Source organism: Dendrobates tinctorius, unplaced genomic scaffold (genome assembly GCF_039654945.1).
Source record: "Dendrobates tinctorius isolate UK_male_01 unplaced genomic scaffold, ASM3965494v1 ptg000021l, whole genome shotgun sequence".
Taxonomy (NCBI): Eukaryota; Metazoa; Chordata; class Amphibia; order Anura; family Dendrobatidae; genus Dendrobates; species Dendrobates tinctorius.
Genome location: NW_027361689.1, coordinates 2,221,692 through 2,243,063, shown reverse-complemented (window position 1 = coordinate 2,243,063; position 21,372 = coordinate 2,221,692). Strand labels below are relative to the sequence as shown.

Below are 21,372 nucleotides of genomic sequence, written 5' to 3'. Positions count from 1 at the left end.
GGCCCCCTTGTTCACCTGATCTGAACCCCATAGAGAACCTGTGATCCCTCATAAAAGGTGAGCTCTACAGGGAGGGAAAACAGTACACCTCTTGGAACAGTGTCTGGGAGGCTGTGGTGGCCGCTGCACGCAATGTTGATCGTAAACAGATCAATCAACTGACAGAATCTATGGATGGAAGGAAGGTGAGTGTCATCGTAAAGAAAAGTTGGCTATATTGGTCACTGTTTTTTTTTTTTTTGTTTGTGTTTGAATGTCAGAAATGTTTATTTCTAAATTTTGTGTTGCTCTATTGGTTTACCCGGTGAAAATAAACAAGTGAGATGGGTATATATTTGGTTTTTATTACATTGCCTAATAAATCTGCACTGTAATAGTTACCTGCACAAACAGATATCCTCCTAAGATAGCCAAATCTAAAAAAAAACCACTCCAACTTCCAAAAATATTAAGCTTTGATATTTGAGTCTTTTGGGTTGATTGAGAACATAGTTGTTGTTCAATAATAAAAATAATCCTCTCAAATACAACTTGCTTAATAATTCTGCACGCAGTGTATATACATGGTATATCTGGTTACCCTGCATCACACTACCATTCATTATTTAAATGTTATTTATATTCTATGTGTGTATACCTTTCCATCTTATATTTACAACCAATGTGGTGGTTTTATGCAGAGATCTTCAGGTAGGTGTTAACATTGACAACAACCTGTGTTTGTATATTTTGCCCTGGGTCTTTTTTTTTGCATCTTACTCCCCGTATTTTCTCTTTTTAAAAGGTTTTAATTTGTATATCCCTTTGAATTAATGTACCAATAAAGGATTTTTACATTTATCATTGGAGAAGTTTCTTTTTTGTTGGATCTATAGATATAGACAGACATACATATAGACAGAGCGATAGAAGTACTGAATAATTGCACAATCACTGACATATATTATAAAAGTGCACCCTATGGAGTAATGGACAGCTTTTTATGATTAAATAAATACAGCTCTGGCAAAAATTAAGAGACCACCACATCAAATCCCTGTCATGGGCAGCCCATTCTCCTGACTTGAACCTCATTGAAAACCTCTAGAATGTAATCAAGAGGATGATGGATAGTCTCAAGCCATCAAACAAAGAAGAACTGCTTACATTTTTGCACCAGAAGCAGTGTGAAAGACTGGAGGAAAGCATGACACGACGCATGAAAGCTGTTTTTAAAAATCATGGTTACTCCACAAAATATTGATTTCTCAACTCTTCCTGAGTTAAAACATTAGTATTGTTTCTAAATGATTATTAACTTGTTTTCTTTGCATTATTTGAGGTCTGAAAGCACTGGCTTTTTTTTGTTTGTTTGTTTTTTTTAATTTTGACCATTTTTCTTTCAGAAAAAAATACAAAATGTATTGCTTGGAAATTCAGAGATATGTTGTCAGAAGTTTGTAGACTAAAAGAAAAATTTACATTTTACTCAAAAATATACCTATAAAGAGAAAAATCAGACAAACTAAACATTTGAAAGTGGTCTCTTAATTTTTGCCAGAACTGTGAATGAATGAAAAAAATGACATTGCATCCCCTCAATTTTTATAACCAGCAAAGGTAAAGTAGACAGCTAAAAGCTGATATTATTAGGCTTGGAGTCCATAGTTATTGGGCCCTTAGCAGCCTAAAAATACCAGCCCGCAATCACCCCAGAAGTGGCGCATCACATTAAATATGCCAATTCTGGCACTTTTGCTTTGACTCTACATGATTGCCCTGGTGCATTGGCAATCAGGATAATGGGTCTTGGGTTTGATGTCAGCTGTAAAGTGTCCAAAAACACAGCTGACATTAAACCCTGGTGTTGGTAATAGAGAGGTGGTCCAATACTATGTGTCTGTCTGTTGTAACAATGCTACTCCCTTGGAAGAGATTAGAGGTATCACAGGAACCGTTTCTACTTAAACCCATCACAGGAAACTCAAATATAGCCCTTGTCCAGCTCAAAGTACAACATAAAGGCACAAGTCCATACAATAGTGCTAGTTAGCCCGCCTGGCTTAGAGTCAAGGTTTTTGGTCCTTTAGCACAGGCACTCAGTGCAGGAGATCTGCACACCTCCATACACAGACATCTGTGAGAAAAACACATCTCAATATACAAAGTGAAGCACACCCAGGGGTGGAGATATGGTGAGCAGCCATCTCTCCCAACTCTTCAGCTGCTCACAATCAAACTGTCATTGCCAATTAACCCCTTTTAGTCCTATATGAGCTAAAGCATTACTCCAGGTTTATCTCCCATCCTATACTGTCTATATCTATTTATCTATCTATAGCATTCATTGCTGCCCAAAAATGCTAGAAAACCGCAGGGGAATAACGGATCAAAAACATGCGTCTTTGCAGCTGCATTTTTCTAGCCAAGAGATGCAGAAATTTCTGCATCCAAATACCCAACGTGTGCACATACCCTTAGTAGCGATCAGATATGTTATACCTGTTGGAAATTTCCATCTCCCTTTTTGTGTCCTAATGATGACAGATTACTGTCTGCTGTTCACGGTGCTCGGTAGGTGTCTGCTGATGTGAGCCGCAGGGAAAGCTCTGGTCTAGTTGCTGGTAAGAGCAGTGATTATGACGCTGCACAGTACATTTGGGGCTTTTTTTTTTTAATACCAGTTGCTCCCTTTAATTTTCGGATTATTTAATAATTCTGGCTACCTTAGATTGCAGCCTCGTTCTTCCCAACTCCTGCACGGTAGCTGTCTAACCCACTCTCTGCAGCTGCGTGTGCATCAGCATGTGGCATCGGCCTCGGCACGTTAATATTCTGCCAGCGTTTGCTCTTAGCGTGTCATGTTTTTGACGTGCAGTCTTAGGCTGTGCAGGAGGATTGCAGGCTGCTCCCCAAAGCTTCTAGTCTGATACCACTTACGTGTCTCAGTAGGGTTCAGACAGCTTTTGTTTTTCTGATCAGAGGCTGATGTACAAGGAGTGGGAGGGTGAAAAAGTATGAGGCTTTGACAAGCCGTGTTGAGAGACAGTGCGTGCTACATCCTTTTTTTTTTTTTTCCAGTGTTCTTTTTATTTTATTTTTTTCCTTTAGTCTCCAGGGTCTGCCGGTTGCAAACCCACAAATTTTCTTTAGTAATATATTGAAGGGTTCTTTCTGATCCCTGATGTACTTGTGTATGACCCTTGTAGTAAAATGACTCCATTTATTCTGAGATAACCGGCGTTAATATAAAATTGCACAGAAGAGCGAGTATAAACAGTACTGATTATGTATCGGACGCCTTAATCCTTGTCCCATGGCTGTAGAATGACAGGTCCTGTGTGCTTGGTAACAGGTCACTCTGGGTAGCTTTCCTTATGCTTACCTTTAAACCATGGTGATATGGCACAGGTTTACTAATCTGAAGCACAAGAGGGGTAGAGCTATATCATTTGTGGCAGTCATACTAGGACCTAAAGGTGCCCAATGGCTACCCCACCACATAAGGAAAATATCATGACACAACTGTGTGCATTATGTTTTCAGCTGCATAACTACAGTATCTTTATTTACTGCCATCTTGTAACAATGCTACATTATAGGGGTATTCTCAAGTTATTAAATTACTTCAGTTATTTAAACAATATGAAAATAAGCAAGTTTGCAATTGACTTTCTTTTTCTATCTGCTGTCTTTCTCCTGCTGTGTGAGCTTTTATTTTACACAGTGTACAGCTGGTTTTCATGGAGCCCAGCCACTAGTGTCTGCCCAGACCCTGTCCAAGCGTGTCCAGAAGCTATATTCCAGGAAAGGAGTCAACTCCTTATATTCCAATCTGCTCTCTCCGGCCCATTGATTTCTATATAGCACTTATCAGCTCACCTCTCCCTTTCAGCTCCTGACAAGCTGCTGTTACAAATCTTGCAAAATCACTAGCCCTTCACCATCTCCTGCTTTTAGATCAGGTCTCCTTATAATGCTGTGTGCTTGTTCAAATTCTCTGTTATCTTTGTGTGTAAATACAGTGATTGCAGGCAGTGTAGTCTCCAGAACAAACTACTGAAAAGTAAATGTTTCCTCTTTAGCTTAAGGTCATAATAAATCTATGAATTGCCTATATACCGTAATTGACATCCATGTTACAGATTTTGCATAGGCTCCTTCACTGCTGTTAGTGTTTTTACCATGCCTACACATAATATTAATATGGAGGGTGATTCCATGGTAACTTACGTTAGATTCACAAGCCAAAAACTGAGTTAATAATGGCCACAGACTGTTCTTTGAAGGCAGGCACAAAAATGAGTGAATGTATATTGTACATTAAACTATTCTCAATAGATTTCAACACAGTTTGATTTTTCAACAATACAAATTAAGTATAAAATACAGTGTTATTACTTGGTAACTTACGTTACACAAAAAGGAAAGGCAATTGTCCATATCATGAGACTGCCAACTTTTCTATTCTGGTAAACGGGAGAAGCACTATTTTTATTGTATTAAAGCACCATAGTCCAAGCAACTTTAACAAATTTATTTTAACCTCTCAAGTCAAATGCAACAGTTTATATTACAAGAAATGTAGGTAACTTACGTTACAACACAATATAGTAACTTATTTTGGAAAACAAGGAATGTGTTCAATTTTGTCAGTGTTCATATTTGAGAAGGCAAACTGACTTTATTTAGACAAAACATAGGCTGCATGTGAGTTCATTGGTGTGAACTGTATATGTAGACTAAAATTTAGCATAAAAATGTAATCAATATTCATACTTCAGTTGTCAACATTTTTGCAGAGTGGAAATTTTGATTACAAAATATGACCGTTGATAATGTAGACTACAGGAAAGATGTATATCTTTGTACCTTGTTAGCCAGTAGATAGAAAAATATATATTTGTATGCCTGATCACAACACCATAGGCATGAAATTACTGGTATTGAAAGGTAACTTCACATCTCAGAGAGACAGACAAGTCTGTGAGTACAAACTCATGATGACCTTTGACACTGTCAGTGCAGGAATGAATTATGTCTTTTTACATCAATTAAGGAACTTGCTCCTAAGACCTTGTGGAGGCATCAATCAGAGGACAATAAAACTTTCACTCCTTATCTATGAACTGGTCCAATATTTATGGCCATAACTGTGTATCACTCTGCCATAATGATAGTTCTGCTTCACGTCACTTGTCTTATCTATTGCATTATTTCTGTGCTGTGTTGTGTATAAATGTAATTCTTCAGATTTTGTATTAGTCAATGCCTGATGAAGAGACCTGAGTAGTCTCGAAAGCTTGCAATGTGTTACCATCTTTTCAGTTAGTCATTAAAAGGTATCAACCACTGAGGACTCTCAATTCTGAATATTTTTCTATAATGTAGACTAAATTTTAATCTAGGCCTACATATGCGGTCCAGTCCAATGAATTCAGACACAGCTAATGAAGAGTTTCAACAAGGATGTAAATTTGTGCTCACTGCTCATTTAACTTCCTGGCTAATCAAAAAATTCCCAAATGTCCCTAGAACCCATTTTCAGGGGAGGATCAACCTTTCTTAAAATTTGACAGCCATCATATTAAATTTCATCATCTTTAGATGGGCATATCCAGGTATTTTTATTCTTGCCATAGCGTTCCATGGTTTTCACTTTGATCTCATTGCGTGCAACCTCAGTAACCACTCCACAATACTTTCTGTCATCATACATTACTTCAACCCAGTCATCAACATTGTTTTCAATGTCAGGGTACTTGCAGTTATTAGCATTGTAATAGACCATGTTTTTAGAGGTTCTAAAGCCAATAGATTTGCCTGCAAAATACCCTATGAAATGAAATTTGGAAATATAATATACTGTCTATACTCGCGTATAAAGCCGACCCGTGTATTAGCCGACCCTCTAATTTTGTCACAAAAAACTGGGAATACTTATTGACTCACGTATAAGCCTAGGGTGCACAGTGAGTTGCCCCAGATAATGCTGCGCAGTGAGCGGCCCCAGTTATGCTGCACAGTGAGTGGCCCCAGATAATGCTGCGCAGTGAGTGGCCCCAGATAATGCTGCGCAGTGAGTGGCCCCAGATAATGCTGCGCAGTGAGTGGCCCCAGATAATGCTGCGCAGTGAGTGGCCCCAGATAATGCTGCGCAGTGAGTGGCCCCAGATAATGCTGCGCAGTGAGTGGCCCCAGATAATGCTGCGCAGTGAGTGGCCCCAGATAATGCTGCGCAGTGAGTGGCCCCAGATAATGCTGCGCAGTGAGTGGCCCCAGATAGTGCTGCGCAGTGAGTGGCCCCAGATAGTGCTGCGCAGTGAGTGGCCCCAGATAGTGCTGCGCAGTGAGCGGCCCCAGATAGTGCTGCGCAGTGAGCGGCCCCAGATAGTGCTGCGCAGTGAGCGGCCCCAGATAGTGCTGCGCAGTGAGCGGCCCCAGATAGTGCTGCGCAGTGAGCGGCCCCAGATAGTGCTGCGCAGTGAGTGGCCCCATCATGTTGCTGCTGCCGCTGCCTCCATTGCCAAAAAAACCCAAAAAACTGTATACTCACCTCCGCTGCGCCCTGCTTATCAGCATTGCGGGCTCTGCAGTGACTGTGCAGGCAGAGGGCGCGATCACACCCTCTGACCTGAATGTCACTGCAGAGGACGCAAGAAAGCAGAGCGACGCGCAGGGACAAGTGAATATGCCTCCCCCCGTTCATACTCACCCCCGTCCTGGCGCTTGTCTCTGCAGCGCAGCCCCTGCTTGTTCCATGCTCTCGGCGCTGCTCTTCCTGCTTCAGCGGTCACGTGGTACCGCTCATTAAACTCATGTATATGCGCATATTCATGAGTTTAATGAACGGTACCACGTGACCGCTGAAGCAGGAAGAGCAGGGGGCGCCAAGAACATGGAACAAGCAGGGGGGCTGCAGAGAAGGGTGAGTATGATCTCTGACACCCCCGCTCCCCCTCCCCCGCCGATTCCCCCCCCCCCGAGTATATAACTCGTGTATAAGCAGAGAGGGGGGACTTTCAGCCCCAAAAAATGGGCTGAAAATCTCAGCTTATACATGAGTATATACGGTAATATATATCATATAAATATGATATATTAAGTATAATATAAAGTAAAATGAACATAAAAATTTTGATAGTATTTAATTATTTCAAAAAGCTGACTGTAAGTGTTGTCCAAAAACTGAAAGGCTGGTAACTTACATTGAAAAGCTGAAGTAACTTACATTACAAGGCTGATGGTAACTTACGTTACAATAAGTTTACTTCATACAGAAACTGTGAAACTTTTAGCAGCAACATGAAACTTAGTGAATAGTTAATACATTATGCAATATAAGAACTCTGAAAGTTACAACTTAATTTATGCTTAGTTCTCAATCCTACAAAAACTTATCTTTTTGGTAACTTACGTTACTGAGAAAATGTCTACAATGGATATGTGCAAAATTTCTGATAAAAAATAATCTTACAGAACCAAAGATGATATAGTATTTTGGTTTCCTAACAGTACTACTTTTATATTTACTGAACTTAAGTTATGCATGTTGCTAGTTAATAGTAATCCACTTACCAATATAGCCTGTCACTGTATGATTCCAGTAAGAACAGTAGGTGTTCATATGCAACCCCCCTCTGTCATCTTGGAAATTTATGGAATTTGAAAGAAACAGTATTGCCACCTTATACCATGTGTAATGAAGTACCAAATGAAGTACCAACTTACAACAAATTAACTATTTCCAAAATATTTGAAAATTTTGAAAATATTCCTTCTCAGCATGGAACCGCCCTGGAATATATATTTAAAGCCAGTGGCAGCATCACCAATGGAACATGAGAATGTGGTAGGACTGCACACAATGCCTCCTGCTGGATTTTAGAGCCAAATGTAATGGTTAGTAGTCTTTGCCTACTTACATTTAGTGCCCCCCTACAATAACAACTGAACTTTAGAGGTCATAGGAGCAGGACGCAATCCCCATGGGCAGATGGACCTGCAAACAAATGCTTCTCATGTGCATGGATATACTCAGGAGGTGGATTGCTTGCTTTAATGGTCACAGTCATTTTAGCAAAGTTGCTTAAATCGGTAGCGAGATGGGGGAGCACGAATATGCTCTTTGCTGTGTCCATAACAAAATCTATAGAAAAAAAAATATTACTGTTGAAGTGAATGGGGTTTCAATATCACCTTTGATACGTTTGACATCATGGCTTACAATGGTTATTCCGGGGCGTGACAAGTACATTTTTAAAGAAGTTGCCCACTACTGGACAGCCCTCGTTCATTTTCTTCATATCACCAGCTTATAAAACAAAATAATAAGAGAGGCTTACCTCTCCTGTGGACTGGTTGTGACCTATCAATGTCATTTGACTGCCGGGAAAGACCGTGTCAGTACCAGAGGAGCGGCGCCGGTTCAGGACGTAGGCATAACTTTTTTTTTTTTTTCCTTTGCATACTGGTATTATAGAGATGGGATTATCCATTAGAAGACAAGCCCTTTAAACTATGATTAGCTGTGATTTTAGAACTCTTATCCAGGGACTACAGATGCTTTGCCCATTTATAAAGTCTTTGGCACCGATCGATCAAATCAAATACACCAGAATTCTAGAAGAAATCACCTGGAAAATGATGCTTTGCTTAAAAATGTTGCAACTTTTGGCATTTTTACACCAATTTTTGACAGCTCCATCTGGGTTGAGCTAGGGTAGGTCGGGGGATTGATGTTACAATTCATGACGAACTATGAGGTTCCTTACTCTAGTTTCTGACTGAAGTAACATTTTTGGTGAGACTAACACGCTCGTCAGATGCTACTGGTTCATTAAGAGGCATTTGCCTCTTAGAGAATCAGGAGCATCTGATTACTTCTGGATGAATCGGGGCCAAAACCCCTGTGTGTGATTCACTGTGTGTGTCCACTTTTGAGGATCGATGCAAACAACATTGATACAAACTTTTCCATTTGATCATTTCTGCTGCTTCTGGAGCATCAGATGTTTGGGGTTCTTGCCTCTAAGAAATTAGTGCAGTTGCTCCTGTTTCTTTTGGCTTGATAGACCTTTTCCTACTTTTTAAAAGGTATGTTAACTCATGTCAGAATAAATTGGCTCATATGATCAAACCCTTTAATGAGTGATGGCCCACCAACAATATATTTTACGCCCAGTGGTGGCGCATGTGGATTAGTGCACCCACTGTGCCACTGGGCCGGTCTTGCCAAGGAAGGGGCATGACTGAGCAACTACCTGGGGTTCACTAGATGATCTAATGGTGAGGACAGGCTTGTGCGGCAGGTAGCTGCCAGGTATCACTCCTAGGTACAGCATGGTATTGCAGCTGCTGACCCCAAGGGTCAGGTACGCTCACACTAAAATAGGGCACCATTCAGACTAACAGGTTAAGTTTGAGTTCACTGCAGAACGGTACTGACATGGAGATTCAGATAGGGAAAATGTTCAGATACTGACCACACCTGGACTAGGAGATAATGTTCAGGAGAGGCTGCGTCACTGAGACCAGGGAAGTTCAGGAATAGGACTGGATGGACCAGGAGACAATGTTCAGGAGCTGGCTGCACCACCAAAGCCAGGGTAGTTGAGGAACAGGACTGGCCTACGAGGCCAGGGTACAATGTTCAGGGCGCTGGCCGCATCGGGACCAGGGGACAATGTACAGGATGCTGGACACACAAGGACCAGGGATTCAGGTTCAGGACCTGGCTATCCCGGGATCTGGGCATTTCGGCAACAGGTCAGGCCTCACCAGGACCAAGGAACAATGTTAAGTAAACTGGCCACACCAGGACCAGGGATTCATGTTCAGGACCTGGCCACACCAGGACAAAAGGATTCGGTTTCAGGACCTGGCCACACCTGGATGAGAGGACCTAACAACTCACTAGTAGGGGAGACTACATACTAAAAAATGCTGTTGCTTCGGCGACTCCCTAAGGGAGAGGGAGTCTTTTATACAGGATGACTCTTAGCAATTGTCTTGGAGCCATCTTGCAGGTTAACCAATTGTAAGAAATGTCTCTCTGCAACAGGCTGAGGGCATTTCACTATATACATGCTGCCCCTTTTAAGAAGAGGGAAATGCACTCGCGCAAACACTAGGCGTGCTTCCTGGAAGTACTGCGTGCGCAAGACATGCCAGCAGAAGGGGACCACACTGTGGCTTGAGTATCCCAGCGTCCCTGCATGGAGGGGGAGAGGTGTATACATATCACCTGTTCTCGATAGGTGGAAATTATATTCTTGCTGAAGCTGTTGCTTCTGGCACCCTCATGATCACGACAACTGCGGTCACCTATCTTGCGTTTGGTTGGAGAGGTGCTCCCTGTGCTCTTCACAGATGAAAGCAGGTTCACACTGAGCACATGTGACAGTCGTGACAGAGTCTGGAGATGCCAATGGAGAGTGATCTGCTGCCTGCAACATCCTTCAGCATGACTGGTTTGGCAGTTAGTCAGTAATGGTGTGGGGTGGCATTTCTTTGGAGGGCCGCACAGCCCTCCATATGCTTGTCAGAGGTAGCCTGACTGCCATTAGGTACCGAGATGAGATCCTCAGACCCCTTGTGAGACCATATGCTGGTGCGGTTGGCCCTGGGTTCCTCCTAATGCAGGACAGTGCCAGACCTCATGTGACTGGAGTGTCGGCAGTTCCTGCAAGATGAAGGTATTGAAGCTATGGACTGGCCCGCCCGTTCCCCAGATCTAACTGCAATTGAGCACATCTGGGACATTATGTCTCGCTCCATCCACGTTGCACCACAGACTGTCCAGGAGTTGGCGGATGCTTTTGTCCAGGTCTGGGAGGAGATCCCTCAGGAGACCATCCGTCGCCTCATCGGGAGCATGCCCAGGCGTTCTACAGTAGGGAGGTCATACGGGCACTTGGAGGCCACACACAATACTGAGCATCATTTCCTTGTCATGAGGCATTTCCACTGAAGTTGGATCAGCCTGTAATTTGATTTTCCACTTTGATTTTGAGTATAATTCTAAATCCAGACCTCCATGGGATATTCATTTTGATTTACATTGATAATTGTTATATTTTATTGTTCTGGAATTATTTTATTGTTCTGAATACATTCCACTATGCAATTAATAATTTGCAACTGAAATATTTAAATCAGAGATATCTAGGATGTGGTATTTGTGTTCCCTTTTTTTTTTTAGCAGTGTAGTAGATAGGTTACACCGTACTATCCTGATACAAACCCTTTATTTCCCCCGTCACCTTGGTAGCGGTACATAACACAAGAATAATTTGTAGTGTATAACAAGAAGGCGTGTTGGGGGAGGAGTGACAGCAGTTTGGCGGATGTTTTGTAGAAATGTTTAATTAACCGAAAAAACGAAAACTCACTACAAAGCGAAGTATTAAATTGGAAGTAACTCTCTAGAGAGCTGAGAAAACTCTGCATCCTGTGATTATATTTTCCTATGCTGAAATCTTTAATTTTAGAAATATCATCAGTAATGTGGAAGTTGTTTCTTTTTATATTGATGCCAAGTTCCATACATTTGCTTCAAGTAGCAATTAAAACAGGGTTAATCAGTCTTTAATAGAACGTCGCTCGCTGCAGGCTGACTCGTTTTCTTAGCAAAAACCCAAATCTGTCGAGATTGGAACGGGTGAGGCAGACGTCTGGGGATGTTTGGATGCCGAGCAGTAATGATGGTGGTACAGATTTATCGTTCGCTCGGCCCAAGGTCATTAAAATACGGCCTCGCCTTTGAAGATCATATAATCTAGTATTGAGGAAGTTCGGAAATGCTTTGCTTTACGTTTTTGTTTTTTTTGATCATGAGCTATGCCTTCTCCATTGAAATCCTAAGCTGTCGAACTATTGCCTTTCTTTATGCGGCATAACTTCATATCTCTCTACAGTAAGGTCGCGCTCTGCTGTGCTGCATTTAGAGAGATGTAATATCTCCCCCAGACACATTTTTATATCTCTAATTCAGAAAAAAAAATACAAAAAATCCTACAGGATCCAGAGCAATGTGCTATTTTGCTGCCAAAATTTGAAATGTAGCCCTGAATAAGTAAAGTATTTTCAATGATGCCAAACCTTACTAGAGGTTAGTTTATTTCAAGCTGTTAGAGGACTATCGCACGTACCACATAAGAGAGAGGGTAACTACCCTAAAAATCAATTCCTGACCCCATAACCTTGCTGCATAATTAGGGATAAATGGAAAGACAGAAACCGAAACAGCTCTCAGTAGATGTGGTTATGGCTTTGGCTTTCTCCCTGGTCATTTTACAAGATGTTAAGCTTACGCAAGGACTGTTAAGCATGCGCGTGTCTTGTTGTCCCACTGTGCCGTGGACTGGAGAAAGCCTGGAGGGGCATGGCTGAGCGAACATTCGAGTCTTCACTAGAGCTCTTGATGATGGGGTTAGACTTGGCTCCAGATGGACACCTGGTGCTACTTCAGGACACACCTCAGATGCATGGCAACTGGCCTCTAAGGGATGGGAAGCTGTAGCGAAAGGTGCTGGCAGGAACGGCAGGGATACATGCCGGTGCAGAAGGTATACTGACTGTCACAGCTGATTCACAGTCAGACAGGTACGGCTGGTATACAGACAGGCAGGTGCTGGCATCCATGGCTAATATACAGGCAGGCAGGTGCTGGTGGGATGGCTGATATACAGGCAGCAGGTACTGGCAGATACTGGCTGGTATGACTGGAATACAGGAATAGATAGGACCCAGTTCAGACTGCACAGACTGGAACAGCTCCAGATAGAACTGGGTTACTGGCCTTAGAGGTACTGGACCGCAAGCGCGGACGGCCGACGAACTGTAGATGTGGACAGACAAGAACATGTAGGTTCTCACAGGACAGACACGACCAGGTTCACACAGGACTAACACAAGGGCAGGTACACACAAGACAAAGAAAAGGATAATTGCAGCAAAAAATGCAATGTGTGCACATGCCCTAGGGAGCATCAGTACGTCTCGTTATTAGAAGTGGTGGTCCGATAACAGGTTCAGAATCTGGAAGAAGGGAATCCAGAAATAGTTTAGGCTAGGGGCTACACAGTGATATTGGCTCCAACGCAGGTTGCTTCACTCAAAATCGCGATGCTGGTGAATGGGATTTGCATTGCGACCCACAAAGTACTGTGACCACAACAAGCATGCTGCAGAATGTCCAACGTTTGCCCACTTTTCGCATCTTGCTTGTCGCAGTTGCAGTACCTTATGTGTAACAATGCGAGCCCATTCATTAGTACCTTGCTGCGATGTAGCAGCAGCACAGAGAAATATTTGTCTGCATGACCAATGTCACGGTCAAAATCGCTGTCACGCTCGCGCCTTGGCTGAATGGCGCGAGCTGGGGGGTTGTGGCCCCACTGTGCCACAAACCAGACTACCCTGGAAGGGGCGTAACTACGGCAGCTTCCTTGGTCTTCACTGGAGCCTCTGATGGTGAGGTCAGGCTTGTGCGGCAGGTAGCTGCCGGGTGCCACTCCAGGGTGGTGTCTGGCTGTGGCTGCTGATCCCACTTGGGAACAGGACACCTTGACAGAGGCTATAGACAGGCAGGCAGGTGGATACGACAGGCACAGCTGAGACACCGGACAGGCGGGCACGGCTTGGAGACACCGGACAGGCGGGCACGGCTTGGAGACACCGGACAGGCGGGCACGGCTTGGAGACACAGGACAGGCGGGCACGGCTTGGAGACACAGGACAGATTGGCGTGGTATGAAAAGGAGCAGGTAGGGACCTGTTCACACAGGAGGTGTAGGCAGGAGGGAGTGGTGTATGCTGGAACAGGATCTGGACCTGTTCACACAGGAGGTACAGGAATGGATCTAGGCTGGAAGGAATGGAATATGAAGGAACAGGTTTGGGCCTGTTCACACAGGAGGTGCAGGTATGGATCTAGGCAGGAAGGAATGGAATATGAAGGAACAGGTTTGGGCCTGTTCACACAGGAGGTGCAGGTAGACAGAGCCAAAGGAGGTGCAGGTAGACAGAGCCGCAGGAGTGCGGAGCAGGCAGAGCCGCAGGAGTGCGGAGCAGGCAGAGCCGCAGGAGTGCGGAGCAGGCAGAGCCGCAGGAGTGCGGAGCAGGCAGAGCCGCAGGAGTGCGGAGCAGGCAGAGCCGCAGGAGTGCGGAGCAGGCAGATGCACAGATAAAGAGGACACAAGGAAAGACACGGCAGGGAAGGAACCACAAACAAGGAGACTGACAGACAGAGGTAAGACTGAGTTCAGACAGAGGCACAGGGACAAAGACACAAGGACCAGGATATTCAGCATCCTGGCAGGCAGACAGAGTATGGACAAGGTACAGGGAACAAGACTCAAGGGCCAGGATATTCAGCCTCCCGGCAGGCAGACAGGGTACAAAGCAAGACTAGAGTAATCCTCCAAAGAAGGAGACAGACAGAACAGGGCCTGGCTTCCTCAGCAGCGGAATACTAACTGAGTATAGACATTGCTCAGGCAATGTTTCAGTGGGAGTGGCGACACTAAATAGGGCTCCAGGTGATTGGAAGGGACAGATTACCCAGGTGCACCAAGACTGCATAAGAACCAGAGAGTTCAGGCGCCGCCCCCCTATACACACAGGAAACATGGAGAGCAAGCAGGAAAACAAGAGGCATAGCACATGGAGCTCAGGGCTGGCAACAGACAGATTTCACAGCATGGTTTGAAGGAGAAAGTAAGTTGGTGCGCGGGGGATGGGAGGCCATGCAGTGATGCCAGCAGGGTTGTTACAATCGCCACATAGCCGTAGTCTTAAGAGTGAACTTGGCACTCAACACCGCAAAATGTAAAATCAATCACACAATGTAAGAACACTCTTGTTTTCCTCCAGGTTGTCTGTTAATAGGTCACATTTAGAGGAGGCTTTCCTCGGAAAGTAGACTTTGCTTTTGGCCATCGTTTGGCTAAGACTGTTAAAAACTCAATCCTTAGGGAGTTCAAAATGTGAAGGTTTTATCAATAACTTCTTATGTTTCTCGGAATTTGGATTTTGGATCCTTTTGGCCACATGTGGCTCTAATATCGTTATATTCTTTGGTGGAAAATAAGGAATGTTCTGGGTTTCACTGTAAAGGCCATAAGGTGTGGACTTTGCTGCAGGTAGATGCCTAGGTCACTGTCCCTAGACTATATAGCAAATACTGGGCACACTCGTGAATTGCGGATGTGAAAAATAAATTTTAATACATACAGTAGCCACTAGATACAAACGTTTCGGTCATTATAGACCTTCGTCAGTGTACTAGGGTAAGTAGAAGAGAATATGTGAGAATCTCACAAAGGTATTGCCAGTGGATAAATCTCATTAAATAGGCTATGAAAGGCCTGGGTGGTCAGTGACCGCAGGTAATGGCCAAAACAGGGCAGCTGAGCTGCTCTGTGTCCTATGAGGCGGTGATCTGCATCCCCAGAATAGACACCAGCTGGAAGGACAGGCCAGGAAGAAGACCACAGAGGTATGGCATGTGGAGCAGGACTGGAACATGGAGCGAGAAACAAAATCAGGACACTGTGAAACCTGGAACAGCCTAGGATTAGTACTACAGATATCTTCAGGCAGGTCATAGGGAAGGAACCAGAAGGAACTACACTGACACTCGGGAAATGAATGAGAGAACTGTCTGGGAATAAATGTCAGAGCTGGTGGAACTGTTAAACTATGAGGTATTGACCACCACACCGCTGCTTCAGCTGTATGTGGTGATGTGCAATGGAGACAGACCTGCACAGGAGACAGTAAAACACTGTGTACCATAGACTCTGAGGGTCAAATGGCATTCTGCCAGCTTCATGAGCACTGTACACTGATTGCACAGCGGAAATACTGAGAAGGCGGTACTGGAACGGGAGACTGAAGGCAATAGCGTGGTAAATAAGATTGAGCGGAAAAGCACTGACATGTTGTACAGCGCTGTACAGAAAGATTGTCATGGCTCATTTTTCGTTTTCTGTCCCCACTAGGGGTGAACATATAAACCTCATGTACATCTTTCCCTTCAGAGGTTTTCTGTGATTTTTTTTTTTTTCTTTTTTTTCCATAACATGCCAAAGTGTAAGCAATCTAATAAAATAAAACAATTGCGAATTGCCTCTTGAATCCCGCACCACTTCTACTTTTTTTGGGGTCTTGCCAATCCTCCAATGATAGTGTGATACTGAGTCTAGTGATTGGCTGCATCGGTTGCAGGACTAGCGGAGGGGGTGTTAAAGAGAATAGTGATAAGTATACCATTATTTTACTATTTCCTAATCTTTGGAAACTTATGGAAAATCTCCGTAAATCCATTTTAATCACTGCTCTTCAAGTGCCGCACAGCAATTTATATTTGTATTCTCATTTTCCAAGATCTTATATCGATATGTAGTAGGTGTAATAATATTAGCAAATTTCAGGCCAAAGAGCAAAAAATAGGTGGCACTCCGTGATGCCATAAAGCAATCCTTTCTTTACTCAATGCTTGTATGGATTCAGCGGAGCGGGTGCAGCGAAGGGCGACGGGTGTTTCACGTCCAATAGAGACGCTTCTGATCGATGCGAAACGGCCGTTGTCCTTAGCTGCACCTGCTCCCCTGCCTCCATGTACTACTTGCATTGAATAAAGAAAGGATTGATGTACTGCATCACGGAGGCCACTTATTTTTTACTCTTTGGCCTGGACTTTGTAGGACGCTGATTGTTTTAAGTTTTGCTCCCGGGATTTTGCAAGTCTTACACTGCTGATCCGCTGATTAAGCTTGAAAAGGTGTGTTTTAAGTTGTTTGGTGCTGTTTTTTCTCATTTTCCATAATATTAGCAAATATCTGCAATTAGAAATGTAGTATAGTTCTTCTGATTAGCTATGTTGCTTACCCCAAGTGCAGGACCTTGGGTATGCCTGGTTATGACCACTAGTATTGTGACAGTTAGTTGCTAGAGGTCCTAATCATGGATACCTAAGGTGCTGCAATGCCTGCACATGAGGAAAGAGACATAGCAAATCAAAAGAACTACATTTCTAACTAAAGATATTTGGTAATTTAATTGTTATTACACCTACTGCATATTGGGATAGGCTCTTGGAGACGGGAATATCCCTTTACATATCGAATCATTGTTTGATTCGTAATAGCAATACTGCAGCGCCCTACGAAAGGGACTTAGGAATGACCTCAAGCAAATTGTTACATGGCAGACCCCGCTGATGCCGCTTGTGCCCCACTGACTTAAGACTGAGTTTTTTGGGGTCTCCCAAAGTGAGGTGGGTACAATGGCTCTGCACGCTACTCTGTGATCATAGTCTAAATCATGCAAGTGATGTTTTTACCAGATTTGGGTTTAATGTGCCGTCCTTCTACTTTGCTTTTGTCTTAGTCTTTCTTTCATGTTTTTTAGGCTCGAGCTCTCACTGCCCAGACAGCAGAAACAGATGCCATCCGATTTCTAGTTGGGACACAATCTCTCCGGTTTGATAACCAGGTCAGTTATCTAAATAAAAGATTTCTAGGTGACATTTATTACATTTACACGTCCCCTACCGGGGCTACTGGAATCAGTTTCTTTGGCAGAATGTCATTGATTGTAAAGTTGTCCTTAGACCTCTAATAAACAAGCGACGTCCGATAATGGCCATTCTTGAATTTTCTATTTTTACTTACTTACCAGCCATTATTTGGTGACCAAAAAACATAGGCTTGCTGACAGGTGGACACTCCATTAATATGCCTGTTGTAGTATGGTATTTCTATGACGTGATGGCGATAAGTGACTTCCAGGCACCTCTTCCCAGCTTACTGCTGGGAACACAATAAGATGGCACTGGATGAAACGTTTCTGATACTTCTTTCCCAATATTTACACTAAAAGACATGATACTTTGAGCAGACTGGCCTAAAAGGCATAGGTTATCAAAAACGAACCTATTTAATCCAAGTTTTATACAGTAACAGAGTTTATTTTTTATTTTTCCGTATTACCAGCTATTTTAATAACATTAATAATAATTTTAAAAAATTGAAATCCTAACTCTGGCGACTAATTCTCAAATTAAAGGATCTTATACACATTAGAATAATGTCGCCCGAACGTACCAGTATTGACAAGTTCAGCCAACAGGCTGATGTTTATGGGGACCCCAACTATGTCAGATTTCGGACTCCCAAACCTTCTATTCTTTAAGATATAAGCCATTGGTTGATATGTCTGGCAGTGGCTCTCTAATACAGATCACAGGAGGGCTCGGCTGAGTAATAAGGGTTCCTGTATGTGGGAGAGTCAGGGTCACGTTTCACATAGCGACGCCCCAACGATCCTGACAACGATACGACCTGGTAAGGATCGCTGGTGCGTCGCTACATGGTCGCTAGTAAGCTGCCAAACAGGCAGATCTCTTCAGCGATCCCGACAACGATGTGACCTGGTAACACAGCAGCTATTCTGAACGATTCCAGCCTGCGTCTCTGAGTTCTGCGTCGCCAACGAGGTCACTCGTCGGGTCAAACATAGCGATGCATGCCGGCCAGCGGGACGCCGACGATGAAAAAATGGCCCAGGACATTCAAGCACGATCAGCGATATCCAGCAGGGGGAGCCGGTCGCCGCTATGTGTCACATGTAGCGAGATCGCATGCGAGATTGATGTTGCGTCACCAAATCGGTGATGCATTAGCGATCTCGCTATGTGAGACGGGGCCTGATGGAGAAACGATTAGCCAAGACATCATACAGCCAATAGCTATCTTAGGTGTTGGGGGGTTTCTCTCTGTGGAGATCACCTCTAAGCAAACATATCATTATTACCATAGTCAGGGTTACAAATGAAGATGACACCTATGTAGATAACACAAGAGCCATCATTTACAATAAGGGATGGTCGCAGCTCACCTCCTTCCCCATCCTGCATATGTCTGGCATCGTTTTCAGAATTGATATGATGCAATCTTTGTAGCTGCTCAAAGTTTTCACCTGGCCCCATTCACTACTTCATACGATTAACCACAGGTAATATACAAGTGGGCACCAAAGTCATTAACATTTGGGAAAAGAAATGTTTTGATAGTGGATTAGCCTTAGCGTAATAATTCATCATCATTTGCACTCAAGGAAATTCATTGAGTTTCTATTGCACTTATTATTTAACATTTATTATACAACTGATTATTCTTATCAACTAAACATAGTAAATTTACCATAGTTTTTTTTCCATTTCTAATTGGGTAATTTGACGTATTTAAGAGTTGTTTTTCTCCCGTTCTTAATGTTTATGTATAAGTTACTACATTTTCATCGCTTTTTCATTTGGGATATATTAATGAATTCTGTTTCTTTGTTCATCTGTTTTTGTATTTTTAATTTTTTTTTCCCTAATGGAGGGGGTCTCATGAATTTATTCTTCCATATGTCTAGATTCACGTTATAGACTTTGACGATGAGAATAATATCATCAATAAGAATGTGCTATTGCACCATGCGGGGGAAATCTGGCAAATCTGCGCTAGCCCAGCAGACAAAAATGTGCTCGCAACCTGCTACAGCAAGAGTAAGTCCATCTAATTTACATCGTACTGAAACTGCAGATGATAAATAGCATTCATTTGGATTATTCCAAAAAATGTATATGTGAGCAAATCATGGAAATGTAAAAAGCGGTATCTGATTTAAGGGGGTCTGTCAACAGTTTTGATCCAGCTAAACTACAGATTTTCTGGGAGATCTCTGCCTGGCCCATAGATCTTAATACCTTATTTACATATCAGGAAAAATGTGGATTTCTCTGGAATCAGTTGGCTTAAGTGGATGATCCTACTGACAGATTCTCTTTAAATGGGTTTTTCTCTTCCAGGAAACACTGTAAATTACCTAAAATAATAATAATCAGAGCAACTACTCATCCTTCCTGGTTCCAGCGCTGGGTCCCCCCTGCTGCTTGGGCCTTGGGGTTTTGGGTGCAGCGGTGACATCATGTCGACATCACGCACCAACAGGGCTGGCGTTTAGGGCAGGCAAACAAGGCAGATGCCTAGGGCCCCCACCCACAAAAGGGGCCCCCTGCGTCTGCAGCCCCTTTATGAAGTGTACAGAGGGTGTACGGCATTACTTACAGTGAATAATGCTGTGCATTCTCTGTAGTCCCAGATGCGTCTCTCTCCCTCTCCCGCAGGAGTTTCAGGTTAGAAGTTGAGAGTGAGGGGGATGGGCCATCTCGCAGCACAGCAGAGCGGGGCAAGAAGCTGCCAGCAGCCCTGTCTGTGTTCCCTCCTCCTCATCATCATGGCTGCTCCGAAATACTGTCCTGGGATCTGCACAAGTGAAACAGCAGGACCTGGTAAGTATACATGTGTATCTGTGTGTACATGTGCAGTATACAGTGTGTGTCTGTATATGTGTATATAGTATGATTGTGTATATGAGTGAGTAAATCTGTGGTGTGTGTCTGTATAATATATACAGTGTATATATGTAATACATATATATGTACCCTGTTCAAAAATTCACATACCCTGGTGATTTTGGCCTGATAACATGCACAGAAGTTGACACAAATGGCTTTGACTGGCTACTAAAGGTAAAATTCTCACCTGTGACCTGTTTGTCAGTGTGTTTGCATAAGAGCTGAGTGAGTTTCTGGGATCCACACAGACTCTTGCGTCTTTGATCCAGCCACTGAAGTTTCTGGATAGTGAGTCATGGGGGAAGGAAAAAAATTGTCAACTGATCTACGGGAAAAGATAGTTGAACTGTATAAAACAGGAAAGGGATACAAAAATTCATGTAATTTGTAATTTCATTTCCAGTATCCATAGTATGCTGTTTTTGAAGTGGCTTTGAGGGAGCTATGTGACATAAAATACTCAAAAGTGACACAATTTTAAAAACTGCAGCCCTCAAAGTGCTAAAAACCACATTTAAGAAGCCTATTAACACTTCAGATGCTTCACAGACATTAAAACAAAGTGGAGAGAAAAAGTGAAAATTTTAATTTATATCATAAAAATGTTGCTCTAGCCCCAAATGGTTCACTTTCACAAGAGTGAACATGGACCTTAAAAATTTGATTTGCAATTTCTCCTAAGAACACTGATACCCTATATGTGGTGGAAAACTATTAGGGTGAGTGCACACAGTGCGGATTGCCCAGCGGATTTTTACTCATGGATTTGCAGGTAAAACCGCAGGTAAAGTGACCTGCGGTTTATCTGTGGATTTGCCAGCGGTTTTCCCCTGCGGTTTGACACCTGGACAATGGAATAGGTGTCAAACCGCTGCGGAATCCGCACAAAGAATTGACATGCTGCGGATTTAAAACCACAGCAAATCCGCGCTGAAAAATCCGCAGTATGTGCACTGCGGTTTCTAAAACCCATTGAATAA

General features: G+C 43.2%; 1 protein-coding gene across 1 annotated transcript in view; it reads left to right on the top strand.

The window, feature by feature from the left end:
• The window catches only part of EIPR1 (EARP complex and GARP complex interacting protein 1), a 291,898-nt gene that overhangs the window by 40,625 nt on the left and 229,901 nt on the right, over positions 1 to 21,372 (top strand). Inside the window, exons 2-3 of the mRNA XM_073568152.1 lie at positions 17,398 to 17,481; positions 19,408 to 19,540. Coding sequence (XP_073424253.1) covers positions 17,398 to 17,481; positions 19,408 to 19,540 — 217 coding nt within the window. The remainder of the gene's footprint in view (positions 1 to 17,397; positions 17,482 to 19,407; positions 19,541 to 21,372) is intronic.